This window comes from Carcharodon carcharias (genome assembly GCF_017639515.1).
Source record: "Carcharodon carcharias isolate sCarCar2 chromosome 29 unlocalized genomic scaffold, sCarCar2.pri SUPER_29_unloc_3, whole genome shotgun sequence".
NCBI lineage: Eukaryota > Metazoa > Chordata > Chondrichthyes > Lamniformes > Lamnidae > Carcharodon > Carcharodon carcharias.
Window position 1 is genome coordinate 1,313,073 of NW_024470676.1, and position 24,516 is coordinate 1,337,588.

A 24,516-nucleotide genomic window follows, 5' to 3' on the forward strand; every position below is an offset into this window, starting at 1 on the left:
CTCAGTACTGACCCTCCGACAGTCCAGCACTCCCTCAGTACTGACCCTCCGACAGTGCAGCACTCCCTCAGTACAGACCCTCCAACAGTGCAGCATTCTCATAGTACTGTCCCTCCGAATGTGCAGCATCCCCTCAGGACTGACCTTCCAACAGTACGGCACTCTCTCAGTACTGACCCTCTGACAGTGCAGCATTCCCTCAGTACTGACCCCTGAGAGTGCAGCAATCCCTCAGAACTGACCCTCCGATAGTGCAGCACTCCCTCAGTACTGACCCTCCGACAGTGCAGCACTCCCTCACTACTGACCCTCTGACAGTTCAGCACTCCCTCAGCACTGACCCTCTGACAGTGCAGCACTCCCTCACTACTGACCCTCTGACAGTTCAGCACTCCCTCAGTACTGACCCTCCGACAGTGCAGCACTCCCTCACTACTGACCCTCTGACAGTTCAGCACTCCCTCAGTACTGACCATCTGACAGTGCAGCGCTCCCTCAGAACTGACCTTCCGACAATGCAGCACACCTGCAGTATTGACACTTTGACAGTGCAGCATTCCCTCAGTACTGACACTATGACAGTGCAGCACTCTCTCAGTACTGTTCTTCCACCAGTGCAGCACTCCCTCACTACTGACCCTCTGACAGTGCAGCTTTTCCTCACTACTGACCCTCTGACAGTGCAGCTTTTCCTCAGTACTGACCCTCCGACTGTGCAGCACTCCCTCAGTACTGACTCTCTGACAATGCAGCTTTTCCTCACTACTGACACTCCGACAGTGCAGCACTGCATCAGTACTGACACCTGACCGTGCAGCACTCCCTCAGTACTGACCCTCCGACAGTGCAGCGCTCCCTCAGAACTGACCATCCGACAGAGCAGCACTCCCTCAGGACTTACACTCCGAACGTTCAGCAGTCTCTCAATAATGTCCCTCCACCAGTGCAGTACTCCCTCACTACTGACCCTCTGACAGTGCAGCACTCCCTCCGTATGACCCTCCAACAGTGCAGCGCTCCCTCACTACTGACCCTCTGACAGTGCAGCTTTTCCTCAGTACTGACCCTCTGACAGTGCAGCACTCCCTCAGTACTGACACCTGACCGTGCAGCACTCCCTCAGTACTGACCCTCCGACAGTGCAGCACTCCCTCAGTACTGACACCTGACCGTGCAGCACTCCCTCAGTACTGACCCTCCGACAGTGCAACACTCCCTCAGTACTGACCCTCCGAAACTGCAGCATTCCCTCAGTACTGACTCTTCGACAATGCAGCTCTCCCTCAGTACTGACACTCTGACAGTGCAGCACTCCATTAGTACAAACCCTCCGACAGTGCAGCACTCCCTCAGTACTGAGCCTCCGACTGTGCAGCAGTCCCATAGTACTGCCCAACCGAAAGTGCAGCACTCCCTCAGTACTGACACTCTGACAGTGCAGCACTCCATTCGTACAGACCCTCCAACTGCGCAGCACTCCCTCAGTACTGAGCCCCCGACACTGCAGCGTTCTCTCAGCACCATCCCTACAACAGTGCAGCACTCCTTCACTGCTGACCCTTCGACAGTGCAGCGCTCCCTCAGTACTGACGCTATGACAGTGCAGCACTCCCTCAGTGCTGAGCCTCCGACAGTGCAGCACTCCCTCTGTATTGACCCCTGACAGTGCAGCAGTCCCCCAGTACTGACCCCTGACAGTGCAGCACTCCCTCCGTATGACCCTCCAACAGCGCAGCGCTCCCTCAGTACTGATCCTCTCACAGTGCAGCACTCCCTCAGCACTGACCCTCCGACAGTGCAGCACTCCCTCAGTACTGACCCTCCGACAGTGCAGCGGTCCCTCAGTGCTGACCCTCCCACAGTGCAGCGCTCCCTCAGTACTGACCCTCTGACAGTGCAGCACTCCCTCAGTACTGACTCTCCCACAGTGCAGCACTCCCTCAGCACTGACCCTCTGACAGTGCAGCACTCCCTCAGTACTGACCCTCTGAGAGTGCAGCACTTCCTCAGCACCGACCCTCTGACAGTGCAGCACTCCCTTACTACTGTCCCTCTGACAGTGCAGCCCTCCCTCAGTACTGAACGCTGACAGTGCTGCGCTCCCTCAGTACTGCTGCTCGATTGTCAGCTCAAGTATATATGAAGGGTTTATACGGACATGAGGCCTGAATGATTTTCTTCTTTTTGTTCTGTGAGGTCACTCTTTTCTTCAGAATGGATCCACAGCCTGTACTGGCTGGAAAGAAGCTGTCGGTGTACAAACTCTGCTTTGATAGATTCCCCACTCCCTTAAATGCAAGAGATTAATCTGCTCGTACTGGAAATCCTTGGCAATGTGTTCCTCTTTGTTTCACCCCTCCTACCACTCCCACATAGACTTGACCTTGGTTACCTGTAATTCACTGGCATCTATCCTCCTGCGCCTTGATAGATCCTTCTCCAACATGGGCAGCAGTAAAAGGTGAATTAATGCCATCACTGCCTCACATTATTAATTCACTGTTTCTCAGAGTCAAATTATATCGTTTACCTCCCCGAATTGTACTTCCAGTGGGGGAGCTGTGCAAATATTTTATCTAACCCCGTGCTGCACCTGTACTGGGAGTGTTTGATGGGGATGGTGTAGAGGGAGCTTTACTCTGTATCTAACCCCGTGCTTTACCTGTCCTGGGAGTGTTTGATGGGGACAGTGTAGAGGGAGCTTTATTCTGTATCTAACCACGTGCTGTAGCTGTCCTGGGGGTGTTTGATGGGGACAGTGTAGAAGGAGCTTTACTCTGTATCTAACCCCATGCTGTACCTGTCCTGGGAGTGTTTGATGGGGACCATAGAGGGAGGTTTACTCTGTGTCTAACTCCGTGCTGTACTTGTCCTGGGAATGTTTGATGGGGACTGTGTAGAGGGAGCTTTACTCTGTATCTAACCCCGTGCTGTACTTGTCCTGGGAGTGTTTGATGGGGACTGTGTAGAGGGAGCTTTACTCTTTTTCTAACCCCGTGCTGTACCTGTCCTGGGAATGTTTGATGGGGACTGTGTAGAGGGAGCTTTACTCTGTATCTAACCCCGTGCTGTACCTATCCTGGGAGTGTTTGATGACACTAGTATTTGGTTTGGTTTTTGCAACCCATGGTGTGTGCTGCTTAGACACCATTAAGCAGTCTTGTATAAATTACCAAGAAGTATTCATTCACATTTCTGAACTATGTACATATTTAGATTGGAGGGTATAACTATGGAGAGGATTCCATGGCATGAACTTACATGTTTGTGCCTAGCTCTATACTGCTGACCTAAGCTCTAGGTCAGGTGTCTTCTTACATCATCCTACTACAACTCCCCCCAAGTCCTTATTCCCTGGATATAGTCTGACAACAGTTACTCACAGTTTGATTCAAGTCTCGCCTTGTTACAAGGCTTGTGTACTTAACTTCAGTGTTGCAACTGTAGCTACTCTCACTCTAAACTGCTGCACGATTAACATTATGACATTAACAGAGTTCATGCTAATAGTCATTTGGTGACACTGAACTTGAGTGTTGCTGAAAAAAGAGACATGTCAAAGCTTTTCATCTTGCACTCATCAGGACACTCGCGAGAATACCAATATAAGGGGGAAAAACCACAATTTCTACTGTACGTGAAGAGAGTGCTGATTGGTTGGCAAGTGGCGTTGCCATGGAGAATGCATCACTGATGGTGACTGAAAGTTAACTGCCAAGCATTGCTTGAAATTTAAACCAGGCAGCTTGACCCTGATTGGTCCAGGCATTTCCCTGAGGAATGAGTCAGGGAATGGCTGTCACTTATCTGGTTTAGCTGAGACAGGTGCCCTGTGTGCACATGTTCTTTCTGTCTGCAAAGAACAGGGTCCCGTGTATTGATATACCGGAAGCGACATGTACTGTGAGCTACATCTCACTTGCCGTCCGGCCGGGAGGGTGGGTAGGATCGAGGGGCTGTTGATCTTGGTGGTGGAGCCGGGTGGCTTCACGCGGTTTGCCCATTGGCGACTGTCGGTTGGCACCGCATCTGCTGGGCCGAGTGGCTGCGGCGGTGGGTTTGGCACCGTGAGCAGAGCTGGTTTCTGTCTGGGTGGGTGGGAGTGGTATCCGTCCCAGCTGTCGGGCGTGTCCCTTCATCGTCATCTTCTTCTTCTGACTATCCCGGGGTCTGGAATCCTTCTGGGTTGTGGGGGGGGGGGCTGGTTGAGGGGAGCCGTCCTGTGGGTGGGGGTAGAGTGTGGAGGCGGCTCACTGCTGCTGAGTGGTGTTTGTGTGTGTCGGGGGGTGGGGGGGGGGTGGCAGGGGGAGGTGCTGGTCCCCGGTCCCCGTGGTCTCTGCCGTCTCCTCACGGTCGTCCTTGGCACCGTGGAAGCCGCTGGAGGCCCAGGCTCTGCTGGTAGCCGCTCTGGCTCTGGCGCCGCCTCAACTGGGGCTGCTGGGGTGACCCTCCCTCACCGAGGGTTGGCGGGGCCCTCGGTTCGGGTTCGGTGGGGTGGAGGGGGTGAGGGGGTGGAGCTGGGGATGGGGGAATGAAGAGATCAGCTCCGCGAGCGGGCTGGGGTGGTGTGGGGGGGGGGAGGTGGGTGGAGAGGCTGGGGGGGTGGGGTGGGGTGTGGGAGAGGCTGCGAACAGCGTCACCGTCGAGCTGCTGCCTTCGGGAGGACGAGCGTCTGGCCCCGACTGGCAGAGTCTGCTGAAGTGCCCCCCCCCCACCCCCCCCTCTCTCTCTCTCTCTCTCTCTGTGTGTGTGGCAGGTGGAGTGTTCAGCAGGGCTGGCCGGACATCAGTCCTCCCTGGGGGTGCGCCTCGCCCCCACCCCCATCCCCGCAGCGCTGTCTTGTTCGCCCGGCTGGGTGGCTCGGGGAGGGGGTTGGGGGGGCGGTGGGGGGGGGTGGCGGGGGAGGGAGGTTGGGGGGGTGGTTTGGTGGTTGGTGTTGGTTCACCCTGGGCTCGGACGGGTGGTCACCGTGTTTCGGTGGGTGGAACCGAGGCGCGGCCTCCGTCCCCATGAAGACCCCTCGCCTCCCAGAACGGGCCCGATGGTGGCCCCTGGCCGCTCGGACAGCCTGGCCAGCCGGACAGCCTCGTGGAGAGCGAGGCCTCCCTCGGCTCGGAGAAGGCCGGACAGCGAGTCCCCCACGACGCCCACCGCCATTCCGTCTCGGATGAGTTCGGATTTCAGATCTCCGTACTCACATCCTTCTGCCGTGCGGTTAGAGGTCGTTGATAAAGGAATCGGCAGGCTCCCCAGGCTCCTCGACTCTCCCTGTTACGTTTGGCGCATCCCAAGGTCTTGTCGGGTCACCGGTTGGAAGAGAGGTCAAAAAATTTTAAAACATCTCCACACTTAGCAGGCGATTCACCTTTGGCCTGCCTGGCGATGATATCGAGTGCAGTGGGCCCAATTGAATATAGCAGGGTACTAACTTGTTCTGCCTCCAACTTTTCATTTAATCCTGCGATTGCGCTATATCTGAGGGAACTTCAGCAGCCATATTTCCTTCCTCAGTGACTGTCTCCGTCTCCGACTTACCCCACGTGGATTTCAACTGAAGTTCCATCCCTCATGTTTAGAACCCACCCAGGATTGCAGGTACCTCTGGGACATACAACGCTCCTCGGACTGCTGTTCCCGTCACATCTTGAGATCCACACTCAGTGCCATTCGCTGCCATATGAACACAATTGACCTCTCCCTCCAGCAGCACCGACACACCCGATCTCTAAGCTGTCCTTGCCCCCAGTTTCATTTTTATTCTTCGTCTCATCCGACGCCTCAACAAGAAACTTTGTCTCTTTCTTTCAGGTGTAAAGGAACGCAAGCTCCAACAACTCATCAACACCAACGTCCATCCAGGACCCTCCACCCCTGCCCGTCCCTCTGTCCCCACCCCATCTTCCAATCCCAGCCCCGGCCGTGTATTCACCATACCCCCTGACCTTCCCCTCTCCGATGCTGAACGTTCAGTGCTCAGCAAAGGACTTAATTTCATACCCTTGCGCCTTCATCTCAATGAATTTCGGGCTCGGTACGATGCTGAACTCTTCTTCCGCCGTCTTCGTCTCCCGGCTCACTTCTTTGGGCAGGAGTCCTCTCCCCGTTCAACAGATCCTTTTACCCATCTCCAATATTCTCCCTCTACCTGGACCTCTCCCACTGGATTCTTACCTTCTCTTGATCTTTTCATTGAGAACTGTCGGCACGACATTAATCGTCTCAATTTCTCTGCTCCTCTCACCTATTCTAACCTGTCTCTCTCTGAACTTACTGCACTCCGTTCTCTCAGGTCCAACCTTGACATTGTCATCAAACCCACTGACAAGGGTGGTGCTGTTGTTTTCTGGTGTTCTGACCTCTACTTCACAGAGGCTGAGCGTCAACTTGCAGACACTTCCTCCTACCTCTCCCTGGACCATGACCCCACCACTGAACATCAAGCCATTGTTTCCAGGACTGTCACTGACCTCAGCTCCTCTGGAGATCTTCCCTCCACAGTTTCCAACCTCATAGCCTCCCAACCTCAGACGGCCTGCTTCTACCCCCTACCCAAAATCCACAAACAGGACTGCCCCGGCAGACCGATCGTGTCAGCCTGTTCCTGTCCCATGGAACTCATTTCTCGCTATCTTGACTCCCTTCTCTCTCCCCTTGTCCAGTCTCTTCCCACCTTCATCCTTAATTCCTCTAACACCCTACATCATATCAACAATTTCCAGTTCCCTTGCCCCAACCGCCTCCTCTTCACATGGACATCCAATCCCTCTACACCTCCATTCCCCACCAGGATGGCCTGATGGCCCTTAGCTTCTTCCTCGACCAGAGGCCCGAACAATCCCCATCCACCACTACTCTCCTCCATCTGGTTGAACTTGTTCCCACACTGAACAATTTCTCCTTAAACTCCTCTCACTTCCTCCAAATAAAAGGTGTGGCCATGAGTACCTGCATGGGCCCCAGCTATGCCTGTCTCTTTATGGGGTATGTGGAACATTCCTTGTTCCAGTCGTACTCCGGCCCCCTCCCACAACTCTTTCTCCAGTACATCGATGATTATTTCGGTGCTGCTTCATGCTCTCGTCTGGACCTGGAAAAACGTGTTAATTTTGCTTCCAATCTCCACCCCTCCATCATTTTCACGTGGTCCATCTCTGACACTTCCCTTCTCTTCCTTGACCTCTCTGTCTCAATCTCTGGTGATAGACTGTCCACCAATATCCATTACAAACCCACCGAGTCCAACAGCTACCTTGACTACAGCTCCTCACACCCCACTTCCTGTAAGGACTCCATCCCATTCTCTCAGTTCCTTCACCTCCGTCACATCTGTTCTGATGATGCCACTTTCCAAAACAGTTCCTCTGACATGTCCTCCTTCTTCCTTAACCGAGGTTTTCCACCCATGGTCGTTGACAGGGCCCTCAACCGTGTCCGGCCCTTCTCCCGCGTGTCCACCCTCACACCTTCCTCTCCCTCCCAGAAACATGATAAGGTCTCCCTTGTCCTCACTTATCACCCCACCAACATCCGCATTCAAAGGATCATCCTCCGCCATTTCCGCCAACTCCAGCATGATGCCACCACCAAACACATCTTCCCTTCACCACCACACCGCCCCCCCCCACCCCCGCCGCCCCCCACGATGGTATTCCACAGGCATGATTCCCTCCGGTACACCCTGGCCCACTCCTCCATCACCCCCTACACCTCAACCCCCTCCCATGGCACCTTCCCATGCAACCGCAGAAGCTGCAACACCTGCCCCTTTACTTCCCCACTCCTCATCGTCCAAGGACCCAAACACTCCTTTCAAGTGAAGCACCATTTCACTTGCACTTCCCTCAACTTAGTCTACTGCATTCGTTGCTCCCAACTTAGTCTACTGTATTCGGTCTGTCCGCAAGCATTACCCAGACCTCCCTGTCACTTGCCATTTTAACACCCCACCCTGCTCTCTTGCCCACATGTCCGTCCTTGGCCTGCTGCATTGTTCCAGTGAAGCTCAACGCAAACTGGAGGAACAGCACCTCATCTTCCGACCAGGCACTTTACAGCCTTCCGGACTGAATATTGAGTTCAACAGCTTCAGATCATGAACTCTCTCCTCCATCCCCACCCCCCTTCCAATCCCCCTTTTTCTAATAATTTATAATTTTTTATATATACATATATTTTTATATATATTTTTCTTTTCCCACCTATTTCCATTATTTTTAAATGTATTTCCATCCATTGTATTATCTCTACATTTTAGCCTTTTTCGATCTCTTCCCCCCACCCCACCCCTACTAGGGCCATCTGCCACTAGCTTTCTACCCTTAATGTCCCCATTAGCACATTCCTCAGATAATATCACCACCATCAACACCACTTTGTCCTTTTGTCTGACATCTTTTAGTTATCTCCACCTATCACTGGCCCTCTATCCAGCTCTACCTGTCCTACCCCACCTTAAACCAGCTTATATTTCACCTCTCTTTTATATTTACTTAGTTCTGTTGAAGAGTCATACGGACTCGAAACATTAACTGTGTTCCTCTCTGCAGATGCTGTCAGACCTGCTGAGTTTTTCCAGGTATTTATGTTTTTGTTTCAAAAGCTCCACTTGTGAGATTGGTCCAGTCACATGGGGGAGTGGTGGCAATGAAGGATTGTGATCCACGGTCCAAACATTTTAAAGTGTGGGTGTCCCTTTAAGAGATTGGAGGATTTCGAAATGGCGCCACCGGTATTGCTAGGTTGGGGGGAGGAATGATCTTTGTGGACTTTGGGCGCGACTTTTAAAATGGCGGAGAGGAACCGGGAGGAGGAAGGAGCTGCAAAATGGGCGCGGCTGGGTCAGCCGAATGGCGGCAGCCTGTCGCAGGTCGGGTTCAGGTCAGGAGAGCAGGAGCCTCGCTGGCCGCCAGGCCGAAAATTTCGTGAGTCGCTCGGCATTTTAGTTTAAACGGGTCTTTCCGTGCGTTCAGCGTTTTTTCTCCCCCACTTTTGCTGTGCTCCAGGCTCACGGGCCAAGTGGAGAGGGCACCCATTCAGAGGTTGAGCTCGCGACAAATGTCCAGCTGAGTTTTCTGCCTGACTGATTTTTAAAAGAAATAGTTCCCAGGGCTGGTTTCCCTGGAATTTCAAAAAGGCTGCGCCTCACCCTGCAGGCTGCTTGGCTGTTGGCTCTGCTTTGTTGAAGCTGCTTCCACAGGGACGCAGCGGAGACTTTTAGCTTGATTTAACTTCTGCCTTTTATTCTGCTGCCAGGATCTTCTATCTCTGGAGCTTTGCAGGTGAGTTTTCTTGGCTCTTTGCATCTTGAGTGAGGCTACTTCAGAGCAGAAATTCGTTCCCGGTGTCCTTTTCTTGATCTGCCCAGCCTTTTTATGGAGAACGTGTGATTTTGATCTCCGGCCGCCACCAAGTTTGATCCCAACGCTGCCACCATGTTTTTTTGGCTTGTTGCTACCCATGGTCTGTAGTGCTTAGACTCCATTAAACAGTCTTGTAGAAGTCAAAAAGTCTTTATTAACATTACTGAACTATGTGCACATTTATAGTAGACGGTACAGATATGGAGAGTACTCCAGGGCATGATCTTACATGTTGCCACCTCTCTCAACACGATTGACCTAAGCTCTTGGTCAGGCACCTTCTTACATTATTGGTGGATGGTACTGTAAATAGCCCCAAGTTCACCCTTAATGTCCTTCTCCTCCAACCAGGTGTCTGGATGGTTAGCACTTGCAATCCTGTCATTAATGAGCAAAAATATTATCCTTAAACGCAGCTTAAAAGAAAGGGACCATCATTTCATTGCCCAGTTTACATTCTATTCCAAAGCTCTTGTGCCCAGCCTCCCATCTCCCACCTTCCATAAATGTCAGCTCATCCAAAACTCTGCTGTCCCCATGTCCTAATTTGAATTGGCTCCTCTTCACCTGTTATCCTGCTATTGCTTGTTGACAAACATTGGCTCTTGATCTGTCAATGCCTCGATTTTAAAATTCTCATCCTTGTTATCAGATCCCTCCACATCCTCCCTCCCTAAAACTATAACCTCCTGCAGCCCCTATGACCCTCCCTATCACTGTAATCTCCCCCGACCCTGACAACCCTCCCTACATTTGGAACTTCCTGCAGCCCCTTCAACCCTCTCTATCTCTAATCTTCTCCAGCTCCTACAACACTGCCGATCTTGGTAACTTCATCTAGCCTCTTCAACCCTCCTTTTCTCTGTAAACTTTTTAAAAATTCATTCACGGGATGTGGGCTTTGCTGGCTGGGCCAGCATTTATTGCCCATTGCTAATTGCCCTTGAGAAGGAGGTGGTGAGCTGCCTTCTTGACCGCTGCAGTCCCTGTGGTGTAGGTACACCCACAGTGCTGTTAGGGAGGGTGTTCAAGGATTTTGACCCAGCGACAGTGAAGGAACGGTGATATACTTCCAAGTCAGGATGATGAGTGACTTGGAGGGGAACTTCCAGGTGGTGGTGTTCCCATGTGTCTGCTGCCCTTGTCCTTCTAGATGGTAGTGGTTGTGGGTTTGAAAGGTGCTGTCGAAGGAGCCTTGGTGAATTCCTGCAGTGCATCTTGTAGATGGTACACACACTGCTGCTATTGTGTGTTGGTGGTGGAGGGAGTGAATGTTTGTGGATGGGGTGCCAATCTAGCGGGGCTGTTTTGTCCTGGATGGTGAGCTTCTTGAGTGTTGTGGGAGCTGCACTCATCCAGGCAAGTGGGGAGTATTCCATCACACTCCTGACTTGTGTCTTATAGGTGGTGGACAGGCTTTGGGGAATCAGGAGGTGAGTTACTTGCCATAGGATTCCCAGCCCCTGGCCTGCTCTTGTAGCCACAGTATTTATACGGCTAGTCCAGTTCAGTTTCTGGTCAATGGTTGATAGTGGAGTCCGGAGTCGATTTTGAGGACTTTCAGGGCAACTCCCTCTCGACTGTTTACCACTGTGTCATCATCTCTGCTGGGCCTGTCCTGCCAGTGGGACAGGACATACCCAGGGATGGTGATGGTGGTGTCTGGAACATTTTCTGTCAGATATGATTCCATGAGGATGACTATGTCAGGCTGTTGCTTGACTAGTCTGTGACACAACTCTCTCAGTTTTGGCACAAGCCCCCAGATGTTAGTGAGGAGGAGTTTGCAGGGTTGACAGGGCTGAGTTTGCCGTTGTCGTTTCCGGGGCCTAGGTCGATGCCGGGTGGTCCGTCCGGTTTCATTCCTTTTTTGAGGCTTTGTAGCGGCTCGTTACAACTGAGTGGCTGGCTTGGCCATTTCAGAGGGACAGTTCAGAGTCAACCACATTGTTGCAGGTCTGGAGTCACATGTAGGCCAGACTGGGTAAGGACGGCAGATTTCATCCAGTCCCTACAACCCTCCCTATCTCTGTAACCTCCTCCAGCTCCTACAACCCTCCCTATCTCTGTAACCTCCTCCATCCCCTACCACTCTCCCTATCTCTGTAACCTCCTCCATTCCCTACACCCCTGCCATCTCTGAAACCTCCTCCAGCCCCTACAACCCTCCAAGGTCTCTGCGCTCCTCCAATTCCGGCCTCTTGAGCATCCCCCAATTCCCATCGCTCCACCATTGGCGGCCATGCCTTCAGCTGCCTGGGGCCCCAAGCTCTGGAATTCCTTCCCTAAACCTCTCTGCTGCTATCTCTCTCTTTCCTCCTTTAAGGAGCTCCTTAAAAACTCTGCCACAGAGCATTGGTCACGTCTTCAGCATCTCCTTCTGTGTCTTGATGTCAAATTACTTCGGACTCCCACGGAGCACCTGGAGGATGTTGCACTCTGCTCATGGACCTTTAGAAATGCAATCCCCTACTCCACAATGAGCTGGTTGATCCTCAGCTGGAATACCAAGTCCGCTTGTGGTCTGCTCGAACTTTGGGCAACGGTGGAGGCTTTGGGATAGCTGCAGAGATGAGCCGCCAGTCTAAGTTCCAGTTCGATGCGTCTCCCTCATCAAGTGAGGCTCAGGGAGTTGGCTCTCCGTGTGGGAGTGTGACTCGATTCTCTGCAGAAGGGGTGAAGGGCGGGCTTCATCACTTGGCAATAGAGTAGGTGTTGCAGGCAATGCAGAGCCTGAGTAATCCCTTCACGACTAGCTCTGATCCCATAGTCAGGTCGGAGAGGAAATTTCCTTGTTTTCTGTCGCTCCACAACATTGCCCTAGGGACTTTTGCATCTTTTTCTAACCTCAAGGCTTTGGGGAAATTCTGTATCATCACATGTGAAGCATTGTGATTGGTAATGGGATGGCCTGTCTCTCCCTGGACGTATCAACAGGTCAAAAATGGGCCATTCGGCCCATCTGCTCCACGCTGGTGTTTCTGCTCCCACGAACCTCCTCCCAACCCCCTCTTCATCTCACCCCATCATCATATCCATCTGTTCCTTTCTCCCTCATGTGTTTCTCCAGCTTCCTGCACTGATTGTGTTCAGGGGGAGGTGGTGGCATAGTGGTATTATCACTGGACTAGGGTATTGCTCTGTGGACCGGGGTTCGAACCCAACCCTGGCAGATGGTGAAATTTAAATTCAATAAAAAAATCTGGAATTAAAAGTCTCATATTTCTGGACTTCAACAAGGACAGAAAAATGTCCAACCCATTGTCCATAGGATTGAACAGCATAGAAAGATGCCATTCACCTCCGCCAGTTCATGCCGGTGTTTATACTCCATCTTCAGCCCCTCCTCCCATTCTTCCTCATAGAAATATAGAAAATAGGAGCAGGAGTAGGCCATTCAGCCCTTCGAGCCGGCTCCGTCATTCAACATGATCACGGCATTCATCATGAAACCATTGGCGATTGTTGTAAAAACCCACCTGGTTCACTAAGGTCCCTTGGGGAGGGAAATCTGCTGTCCTTACCCGGTCTGGCCTACCTGTGACTCCAGGCCTACAGCGATGTGGTTGACTCTTAATTAGGGATGGACAATAAATGCTGGCCTAGCCAGCGGCATGCCAATCCCCATGAACGAATATAAAAGAAAGACGATTCAGCTTAACCACTCAACGCACCTTCCTTGGTCATTGAGTCTTGGGTCGGGACTTGAACGCAGAGCTGCTGGCTCAGAGGCAGGATGCTGAAACCTCTGTGCCACAAGACCCCCACCTTCTGACCACCCCCCCCTCCCCCCCCACCCCCCCCACCTGAATTGCCCTGTTAGATTCATTAGTGACTATCTGAAATTGACGACCCCACTCTCAATGTGGACGAGTCTGTGATTCGAAGATGATTCATTCACGCTGGTGAGACCAAAATAATTGAGGGCAAAGATCTCACTGCAGGGAGGGACAGGGCTCCATGAGAATGATGGACCCAATATGCTACTGCTGGCCGTGCAGAGAAAGGATTAATAATGTCATGTTTGCTCAAGTATACTGAAGCAAACATTGAAATAGTTGTTGTGAGAGCTCGGTTAGAAGATATAATCAAAGGAGGTTTTTCCATCACTAGGTAAATGATCTGCTCTAATCTAATCTGCTAATGATAAGGGAGCCGTTGGCCCTTTTCATGGGGTTTGCAAGTTGTCAGGTAGCCGTCAGGTAGTGTGGGTATAATTAAACAGTGACCTCACACTCACAGCTCAGCGAGAGAGCACTCGTATTTCAGGATGTCAACAAGGACATAAAAAAATGTCCGACCCATTGTCTACAGGGTTGAATGGCACAGAAAGACGCCATTCACCTCTGCCAGTTCATGCCGCTGTTTATACTCCATCTTCAGCCCCTCCTCCCATTCTTCCTCATAGAAATATAGAAAATAGCAGCAGGAGTAGGCCATTCAGCCCTTCGAGCCGGCTCTGCCATTCAATATGATCACGGCTGATCCTTTGTCTCAACACCGTACTCCCGCTCTCTCCCCATACCCCTTTGGAATCCAGAAATCTATCTATTTCCTTCTTAAATATATTCAGTGACTTGGCCTCCACAGCCTCTGTGGTAGAGAATTCCACAGGTTCATCAGCCTCTGAGTGAAGGAGTTTCTCCTCATCTCAGTACTGAATGGCCTTCCCTGTATCCTGAGACTGTGACCCCTTGTTCTAGACCCTCCAGCCAGAGGAAATATTATCCCTGCATCCAGTCTGTCCATCCCTGTCAGAATTTTACACGTTTCTATGAGATCGCCTCTCATTCTTCTTAACTCCAGTGAATAAAGGTTTAGTTGACCCAATCTCTCCTCATATGACAATCCTGCCATCCCAGGAATCAGTCTGGTGAACATTCGCTGCCCTCCCTCTTTGGCAAGTACATCCTTTCTTAGGTAAGGAGACCAAAACTGTACACAATACTCCATGTGTGGTCTCACCAAGGCCCTGTACAGCTGCAGTGAGACATCCTTGCTCCTGTACTCAAGTCCTCTCACAATGAAGGCCAACATACCATTTGCCTTTTTAACTGCTTGCTGCACCTGCATGCTTGCTTTCAGTGACTGGTGTACAAGGACACCCAGGTCCCTTTGTACATCAACATCCCCCAATCTATCACCATCCACATAATACTCTGCCATTCTGTTTTTCCTCCCAAAGTGGATAACTTCACACTTGTCCACGTTATACTCACTTAACCTGTCTAAATCGCTTTGAAGCCTCTTAACATCCTCCTCACCACTCGTGTCGTCAGAAACTTGGAAATATTATGTTTGGTTCCCCCATCCGAATCATTGATATAGATTGTGAATTGCTCATCTCCCAAAAAACTCACTGCTCGGTGGATGCAATTTTGAAATGTGGCCTGGGTTGTTCTCTAGGGAAGTTGTCACCTTCAGCAAGAAATATCCTTAAGGGGAAAGAGCCTGTGTAAAATGGACAGGTTCCTGCTGAGAGAGAGAGAGAGAGACAGAGAGGGAGCTTCAGAGAGAAAGAGAGAGAGAGAGAGAGAAAGGGAGACAGAGAAAGAGATGGAGAGAGAGAGACAGACAGAGAGAGAGAGAGACAGAGACACGGAGACAGAGAGAGATACAAAGAGACAGAGACACACACAGAGAAACAGGGAGAGATGGAGAAAGAGAGACAGAGAGAGAGAGAGAAACGGAAAGAGAGAGATGGAGGGAGAGGGACAGGGAGAGACCTAGCAGAGAGATAGACAGATGGAGAGAGACAGAGAGAGAAAGAGACAGAAAAACAGAGTGAGAAAGAAAGTGAGAGAGAGACACAGAGAGAGGGAGACAGAGAGAGAGAGAGACAGAGGGAGAGAGAGAGACACACACAGAGAGAGGGACAGAGAGAGAAAGGGAGAGAGTGACAGAGAAAGAGAGAGACAGAGGGAGAGCGAAACAGAGAGAGAGATACAGAGAGAGAGAGAGACAGAGATACAGAGAGCAAGAAACAGAGAAAGATACAGTGAGACAAAGAGAGAGGGATACAGAGGGACTGACAGAAAGAAGAAAGAAAGAGAGAGAGAGACAGAGAGAGAGAGAGACAGAAAGAGAGGGAGAGTGAAACAGAGGGAGAGACATAGCAGAGAGATAGACAGATGGAGAGACAGAGAGAGACAGAGACAGAAAGAAAGAGGGAGACAGAGAGAGAAAGAGAGAGACAGCGATGGAGAGAGAGAGAAAGAAACAGAGGGAGAGACGCAGAGAGAGAGAGGGAGAGTGAAACAGAGGGTGATGTAGCAGAGAGGTAGACACATGGAGAGACAGAGAGAGATCGAGACAGAAAGACAGAAAGAAAGAGGGAGACACAGAGAAAGAGAGACAGAGAGAAAGAAACAGAGAGGGAGAGACAAAGACAGAAAGAGAGGCAGAGAGAGACAGAGAGAGAGAGACAGAGAAAGATACAGAGAGAGAGAGAGAAAAAGACAGAGAGAGAGAGACAAAGAGAGAGATAGAGAGACACAGTGAGTGAGACAGAGGGACAGAGAATGAGAGAGACAGAGATACAGAGAGATAGATACAGAGAGAGAGAAAGAGAGAGGGAGAGAGAAACAGAGGGAGAGACCTATAGAGAAATGGACAGATGGAGAGACAGAGTGAGAAACAGAGACAGAAAGACAAACAGAGAGGAAGAAAGAGAGAGACACAGAAAGAGAGAGAGAGAGAGACAGAGAGAAAGAGAGAGAGAGAGACAGAGAGAGAGACACACAGAGAGAAAGGGAGAGTGAAACAGAGGGAGAGACATAGCAGAGAGGTAGACAGATGGAGAGACAGAGAGAGACAGCGAGAGAGAGAAAGAGAGAGACAGCGATGGAGAGAGAGAGAGAAGGAAACAGAGAGAAAAAAAGACAGAGAGAGACACAGAGAGAGAGGGAGAGAGAAACAGAGAGAGCGGCGTAACAGAGAGGTAGCCAGATGGAGAGACAGAGAGAGAAAAACAGACAGAATGACAGAAAGAGGGAGACACAGAGAGATAGTGACAGAGAGACAGGGAGAGAGAAAGAGAGAGAGAGAGAGAGAGAGACGGAGAGAGGGAGAAACAGAGCGAGAAAGAGAGACAGACAGAGACAGAAAGAGAGGCGGTGGGAGAGACAGAGAGAGACAGAGAAAGATACAGAGAGAGAGAGAGAGACACAGAGTGAGAGACAGTTGGACAGAGAAAAAGAGGCAGAGAGAGAAACAGAGAAGGAGACAGAGAGAGAGAGAGACAGAGAGAAAGATACACAGAGAAACTGACACAGAAAAAGAGAGAGAGAGATAGACAGAGAGAGATAGGGAGAGAGAGAGAGATAGAGGCCGAGAAAAAGACAGAGAGAGAGAGAGACAGAGAAAGAGAGAGAGAGAGAGAGAGAGAGAGACAAAGAAAGAGAGAGATGGAGGGAGAGACAGGGAGAAAGAAAGAGACAGAGAGATGCAGAGAGAGAGACACACAGGGAGAGAGAAAAACACAGAGAGAGAAACAGAGAGAAGGAGATAGGGAGAGAGATAGAGAGACAGGCAGAGAGAGAGACAGAGAAAAAGACAGAGAGAGAGAGACTGAAAGAGAGGGGTGAGAGAAACAGAGGGAGAGACGTAGCAGAGAGGTAGACAGATGGAGAGAGACAGAGAGAGAGGCTGAGAAAGAGAGAATGCGAGACAGTGAGAGAGAGGGAGGAAGAGAGAGAGACAAAGACAGAAAGACAGAGAAAGAGAGAGAGACAGAGTGAAAGAGGGACAGAGAGAGAGAGACAGAGAGAGACTGAGAGAGAGAGACTGAAAGAGAGGGGGAGAGAGAAACAGAGGGAGAGACGTAGCAGAGAGATTGACAGATGGAGAGACAGAGAGAGAGAGGCCGAGAAAGAGACAGAGTGTGCGAGACAGTGAGTGAGAGGGAGAGAGAGAGAGACAGAGAAAGAGAGACAGAGAGAAAGAAACAGAGAGGGAGAGACAAAGACAGAAAGAGAGGCAGAGAGAGACAGAGAGAGAGAGACAGAGAAAGATACAGAGAGAGAGAGAGAAAAAGACAGAGAGAGAGAGACAAAGAGAGAGATAGAGAGACACAGTGAGTGAGACAGAGGGACAGAGAATGAGAGAGACAGAGATACAGAGAGATAGATACAGAGAGAGAGAAAGAGAGAGGGAGAGAGAAACAGAGGGAGAGACCTATAGAGAAATGGACAGATGGAGAGACAGAGTGAGAAACAGAGACAGAAAGACAAACAGAGAGTAAGAAAGAGAGAGACACAGAAAGAGAGAGAGAGAGAGACAGAGAGAAAGAGAGAGAGAGAGACAGAGAGAGAGACACACAGAGAGAAAGGGAGAGTGAAACAGAGGGAGAGACATAGCAGAGAGGTAGACAGATGGAGAGACAGAGAGAGACAGCGAGAGAGAGAAAGAGAGAGACAGCGATGGAGAGAGAGAGAGAAGGAAACAGAGAGAAAAAAAGACAGAGAGAGACACAGAGAGAGAGGGAGAGAGAAACAGAGAGAGCGGCGTAACAGAGAGGTAGCCAGATGGAGAGACAGAGAGAGAAAAACAGACAGAATGACAGAAAGAGGGAGACACAGAGAGATAGTGACAGAGAGACAGGGAGAGAGAAAGAGAGAGAGAGAGAGAGAGAGACGGAGAGAGGGAGAAACAGAGCGAGAAAGAGAGACAGACAGAGACAGAAAGAGAGGCGGTGGGAGAGACAGAGAGAGACAGAGAAAGATACAGAGAGAGAGAGAGAGACACAGAGTGAGAGACAGTTGGACAGAGAAAAAGAGGCAGAGAGAGAAACAGAGAAGGAGACAGAGAGAGAGAGAGACAGAGAGAAAGATACACAGAGAAACTGACACAGAAAAAGAGAGAGAGAGATAGACAGAGAGAGATAGGGAGAGAGAGAGAGATAGAGGCCGAGAAAAAGACAGAGAGAGAGAGAGACAGAGAAAGAGAGAGAGAGAGAGAGAGAGAGAGACAAAGAAAGAGAGAGATGGAGGGAGAGACAGGGAGAAAGAAAGAGACAGAGAGATGCAGAGAGAGAGACACACAGGGAGAGAGAAAAACACAGAGAGAGAAACAGAGAGAAGGAGATAGGGAGAGAGATAGAGAGACAGGCAGAGAGAGAGACAGAGAAAAAGACAGAGAGAGAGAGAGACTGAAAGAGAGGGGTGAGAGAAACAGAGGGAGAGACGTAGCAGAGAGGTAGACAGATGGAGAGAGACAGAGAGAGAGGCTGAGAAAGAGAGAATGCGAGACAGTGAGAGAGAGGGAGGAAGAGAGAGAGACAAAGACAGAAAGACAGAGAAAGAGAGAGAGACAGAGTGAAAGAGGGACAGAGAGAGAGAGACAGAGAGAGACTGAGAGAGAGAGACTGAAAGAGAGGGGGAGAGAGAAACAGAGGGAGAGACGTAGCAGAGAGATTGACAGATGGAGAGACAGAGAGAGAGAGGCCGAGAAAGAGACAGAGTGTGCGAGACAGTGAGTGAGAGGGAGAGAGAGAGAGACAGAGAAAGAGAGACAAAGACAGAAAGACAGAGAGAGACAAAGAGAGAGAGAGAGACACAGTGAAAGAGGGACAGAGAGAGACACAGAAAGAGAGTCAGAGACACAGAGGGATAGAGAAAGAGAGAGATACAGAGAGGGAGATAGAGAGACACAGAGACTGAGGGACAGAAAGAGAGACAAAGAGGGAGACAGAGACACAGAGAGAGAGAGAGAAAGAGATGGAGAGAGAGGGAGAGATGTAGCAGAGAGATGGACAGATGGAGAGAGAGAGTGAGAGACAGAGACAGAGACAGACAGAGAGGAAGAAAGAGAGAGAGATAGAGAGACAGAGAGAGAGAGAAAAAGAGAGAAACAGGGAGAGACGTAGCAGAGAGATAGTCAAATAGAGAGAGACAGAGAGGGAGACAGACAGAGAGAGAGAAAGTGGGATAGAGAGAGAGAGGCAGAGAGAGAAAGAGAGAAACAGGGAGAGATGTAGCAGAGAGATAGTCAAATAGAGAGAGACAGGAGAGGGAGACAGAGAGGAAGATAGAAAGAGAAAGACAGACAGACAGAGACAGAGAGACGGAGAGAGAGAGAGACAGAGAGAGAGACGGGGTGAGAGAGAGAGAGACAGAGACACAGAGAGAGAGAGAGAGGCCGACAGATAGTGACAGAGAGAGACAGAGACCAAGAGGGACAAGGAGAGAGAGACAGAGAGACAGGGAGAGAGAGACAGAGAGAGAGAGAGACAGAAGGTGGGTGAAACAGAGAGAGACCTAACAGAGAGATAGACAGATGGAGAGCAACAGGAGACAGAGAGACAGAGAGGGAGACAGAGACAGAGAGAGAATGAGAGAGGGGGAGAGAGAAACAGAGGGAGACATAGTAGAGAGATAGACAGAAAGAGAAAGAAAGACAGACAGAGACAGAGGGAGAGGGAGATGGAGAGAGAGACAGAGGGTAAGATACAGAGAGAGATACAGAGAGTGAGAAACAGAGTCAAAGAGAGAGAGACAGAGAAAGAGAGATACAGATGGACAGAGACAGAAAGAAGAAAAAGAGAGAGAGCCACAGGGAGAGAGAGAGAGACAGAGAGAGAGGGAGAGAGAAACAGAGGGAGAGGTGTAACAGAGAGGTAGACAGATGGAGAGACAGAGACAGAATGACAGAAAGAGAAAAAAAGAGGGAGACAGAGAGAGAGAGAGACAGACAGAAAGAGTGGCAGAGGGAGAGAGACAGAGAGAAAGACAGAAAGATACAGAGAGAGAGACACAGAGTGAGAGACAGAGGGACAGAGAAAGAGAGAGACAGAGAGAAACAGAGAGGAAGAGGGAGACAGAGAGAGAGAGACAGCGAGAGAGGGAGAGATGTAGCAGAGAGATAGATGGAGAGAGAAAGAGAGAGAGAGACACAGAGGGAGAGAGATAGAGAGAGGGACAGACAGAGAGAGAAACAGAGGGAGAGAATGAGGGCAAGAGACAGAGAGAGAGAGACAGATAGAGAGAGAGAGATTGAGAGAGAGGTGCAGAGAAAGAGAGACAGAGAAAGAGTCCGAGAAAGAGACAGAGAGGGGGAGAGAGAGAGGGAGAGAGAGAAACAGAGAGGGAAACAGAGAGGGAGAGAGACACAGAGTGAGAGAGAAATACAGAGAGAGAGAAAGAGAGAGAGACAGAGAGACAGAGACAGAGAGAAAGAGACACAGAGAAAGAGAGAGAGATAGACAGAGAGATGGAGAGAGAGAGAGATGGGGAGAGAGAGACAGAGAGAAAGAGACACAGAAACAGAGAGAGAGAGAGAACCAGAGAGAGAGAGACAGAGAGACAGAGATAGAGAGACAAGCAGAGAGAATGACAGAGAAGGAGACAGAGAGACAGACAGAGATTGAAAGAGACGAGGAGAAAGAAACAGAGGGAGAGATGTAGCAGATAGACAGATGGAGAGAGACAGAGAGAGAGACAAAGACAGAAAGACTGAGAGAGAGAGAGAGACAGAAAGAGACACAGTGAAAGAGGGTCAGAGAGAGAGAGACAGACAGAGATTGAAAGAGACAAGGAGAAAGAAACAGAGGGAGAGACGTAGCAGAGAGATAGACAGATGGAGAGAGACAGAGAGAGAGGCTGAGAAGGAGACAGTCCGAGACAGTGAGAGAGACAGAGAGAGAGACAAAGACAGAAAGACAGAGAGAGAGAGACAGAGAGAAAAGAGAGGGTCTCAAAGACAGAGAGAGAGACAGAGAGAGAGAGACAGAGAGAGAGAGACAGAGAGAGAGAGACACAGAGAAAGAGAGACAGACACAGAGAGAGAGAGAGACAGAGGGATAGAGAAAGAGAGAGATACAGAGAGGGAGACAGACACAAGGAAAGAGAGAAACAGAATTACCTGGAAAAACTCAGCAGGTCTGGCAGCATCGGCGGAGAAGAAAAGAGTTGACGTTTTGAGTCCTCATGACCCTTCGACTTCTGTCGAAGGGTCATGAGGACTCGAAACGTCAACTCTTTTCTTCTCCGCCGATGCTGCCAGACCTGCTGAGTTTTTCCAGGTAATTCTGTTTTTGTTTTGGATTTCCAGCATCCGCAGTTTTTTTGTTTTTAACAAGGAAAGAGAGACAGGGAGAGAGTGACAGACAGAGAGAAACAGAGAGAGGGAAACAGACAGAGAGACAGAGACAGAGAAAAACAGAAAGAGACAGAGAGAGACAGAGGGGGAGACAGAGACACAGATGAGAGAGAGACAGGGAGAGTGAGACAGAGAGAGGGATAGAGAAACAGAGGGAAAGACATAGCAGAGAGATAGACAGATAGAGAGAGAGACAGAAACAGAAAGACAGAGAGACAGAATCGGAGAGACAGAAGGAAAGAGTGGGAGAGAGAGAGAAAGAGTCGGAGAGGGAGAGAAACGGAGAGGGAGAGAGACAGAGAGAGAGAGAGACAGAGAGAGGGACGGACAGAGAGCAACAGACTCAGAGAAAGATGGAGAGGAGATACAGAGAGAGACAGACAGGTAGAGAGAGATACAGAGGCAGACAGAGACAGAGAAAGAGACAGAGAGAGAGAGAGACAGAGAGGGAGACAAGGAGAGAGAGAGAGACAGAGAGTGAGACGGAGAGAGAGAGAGAGACAGACAGATAGAGAAAGAGACACCGGGAGAGACTGAGAGAGAGAGAGAGAGAGAAAGAGAGAGAGAGAGAGAGAGAGAGAGACTGAGATAGATAGAGAGGGAGAGAGAAAGAGAGGGAGAGACGTAGCAAAGAGATAGATAGAGAGAGAGACAGAGGCAGAAAGAGAGAGAGGCAGAGAGAGAGAGACAGAAGCAGAAAGAGAGAGAGGCAGAGAGAGAGAGACAGAGGGATGGAGGCAGAGATGGAGACAGAGAAAGAGAGAGAGGGAGACAGAGAGAGAAAGTCAGAGACAGAGAGGTAAAGAGAGTGAGAGAGACAGACAGGCAGACAGAGAGAAAGTGAGAAACAGAGCGGTAGCAGAGAGACAGACATGTAGAGGGAGACAGAGACAGGGTCGGAGAGAGAGACAGAGAAAGACAGAGACAAATGGGCATGGAAAAAGAGGGAAGCAAGACAGCAACCTCACCTTACTTGGTTCCATTACTTAATGCCTTCATTGAAATGTGGAGTGTGAAGTATTCTAGATTGTTCGTACAAGCCGAACTTAATCGTTATCTATTGCCCCCTCCCCCCCTTGCATGAGCAAATATCAGGAAAACCCAAAGCCAACGCAGACAGATGGAGGTTCAAACACTCAAAGAGTTTCTCAGCGAGTGCCTTCTGAATCAACCCTTGTGTGAAACCTGCTGTGTGACACAGCTTGTCAGCGGTGTTAATGATCTGTAATGTGAACCTTTATCACCACTGATTGTTTTTGAATGCGTCTAATTAACAGCAAGAGCCTGCATTCACATAGCGCCTGTAAACAGAGTGAAACCTGCCCAGGTGCTTCTCAGGCACCTAAATCAGACACAAATCTGACCCTGGGCCACACCAGGAGATATTTGGGACAGGTGCCCAGATGTTCAGTCACAGAGGCCGGTTGCTAAAGAGCGTCTTGAAGGAGGAGAGAGAGAGAGAGGTTATTATGTTAAAGGCTTTATGTAAATGCAAGTCATTGTTGGTGTTGCCGTTTGTGGGAGCTTGCTGTGCACAAACTGGCCACTGCTAAGTTCCTGACACTACAACAGCCCTTCATTGGCGGGAGGCACTAAAAAGTAAGGACCAATCAATTAGCCCAGAGAGTTCAGTTGCAATGGCCCTGGGAGATGGTGCCATAATTTCATTAGACTAGTAATCCAGAGGCCCAGGGTAATGCTCGGGGGACCTGGGTTCGATTCCCGCCCATGGCAGATGGTGGAATTTGAACTCAATAAAAATCTGGAATTAAAAGTCTAACGATGACCATGAAACTATTGTCGATTGTTGGCAAAAACCCATCTGGGTCACTAATGCCCCTTTAGGGAGGGAAATCTGCCCTCCTTACCCTGGTCTGGCCTACACGTGACTCCAGGCTCCCACACAGACACGTGGTTGACTCTTAACTGCCCCTCTGAAATGGCTGAGCAAGCCACCCCCTTTCTCAAGGGCAAAGAGAGATGGGCAATAAATGCTGGCCTAGCCATCGACACCCCACCCCTTCCACGAACCAATAAACAAAAAAGGGCATGGGTTCTCATCCCACCATAGCAGCTGGTGGAGATTTGAACTCAGTTAATAAATTGAAAAGCTCGTCTCAGTCATGGTGACCGTGAAACTATCACCGACTGTTGTAAAACCCCATCTGGGTCACTAATGTCCCCTTTAGGGAGGGAAATCTGCCGTCCTTACCCCGGTCTGGCCTACATGTGACTCCAGACCCCACAGCGATGTGGTTGACTCTTAACTGACCCCTGGAATGGCCGAGCAAGACGGTCAGTTCAAGGGCAATTAGGGATGGGCAACAAGTACTGACCTGGCCGGCGACACCCACATCCCATGAAAGAATGAAGGACCCACTGTCCAAAAGTGTTGAACAACTAAACGCTACTTACATAAGAACATAAGAATTAGGATTTGGCCTATTCTGCCATTCAATAAGATCATGGCTGATCTGACTGTAACCTGAACCCCACATTCCCGCCTACCCCCATTGACCTTTCTACCCATGGCTCATCAAGAATCCATCTACCTCGGCCTCAAAAATAATCAGAGTCTCTGTTTCCACTGCCTGCAGGAATGATATTTCCTCCGGCTGGCTGGGGGCTGGGGGCTAGAACGAGGGGTCACAGTCTCAGGATACAGGGAAGGCCATTCAGGACTGAGATGAGGAGAAACTTCTTCACTCAGAGGCTGGTGGACCTGTGGAATTCTCTACCACAGAGGCTGTGGAGGCCAAGTCACTGAATATATTTAAGAAGGAAATAGATAGATTTCTGGACACTAAAGGTGTCAAGGGTGTGGGGACAGAGCGGGAGTACAGCACTGAGATACAGGATCAGCCACCATCGTATTGAATGTCCGAGCTGGCTCGACGGGCTGAATGGCCTCCTCCTGCTCCTATCTCTTGCATTCCTGTGTCCCATAAAAAATGCAAGAGGTAATTGATTTTTACGAGGACATAAGAAACAGGAGCAGGAGGAGGCCATTTGGCCCCTCGGGCCTCCTCCCCCATTCTATGAGATCGTGGCTGATCTTCTC

The 24,516-nt window shown here is 50.2% G+C and overlaps 1 protein-coding gene across 1 annotated transcript in view; it reads right to left on the reverse strand.

The window, feature by feature from the left end:
- Nucleotides 1-4,145, reverse strand: part of LOC121274097 (upstream stimulatory factor 2-like) — a 134,887-nt gene extending 130,742 nt beyond the window's left edge. Inside the window, exon 1 of the mRNA XM_041181250.1 lies at nt 3,924-4,145. Within this exon, the coding sequence (XP_041037184.1) occupies nt 3,924-4,145 (222 nt within the window). The remainder of the gene's footprint in view (nt 1-3,923) is intronic.
- Nucleotides 4,146-24,516: the final 20,371 nt, after the last annotated feature.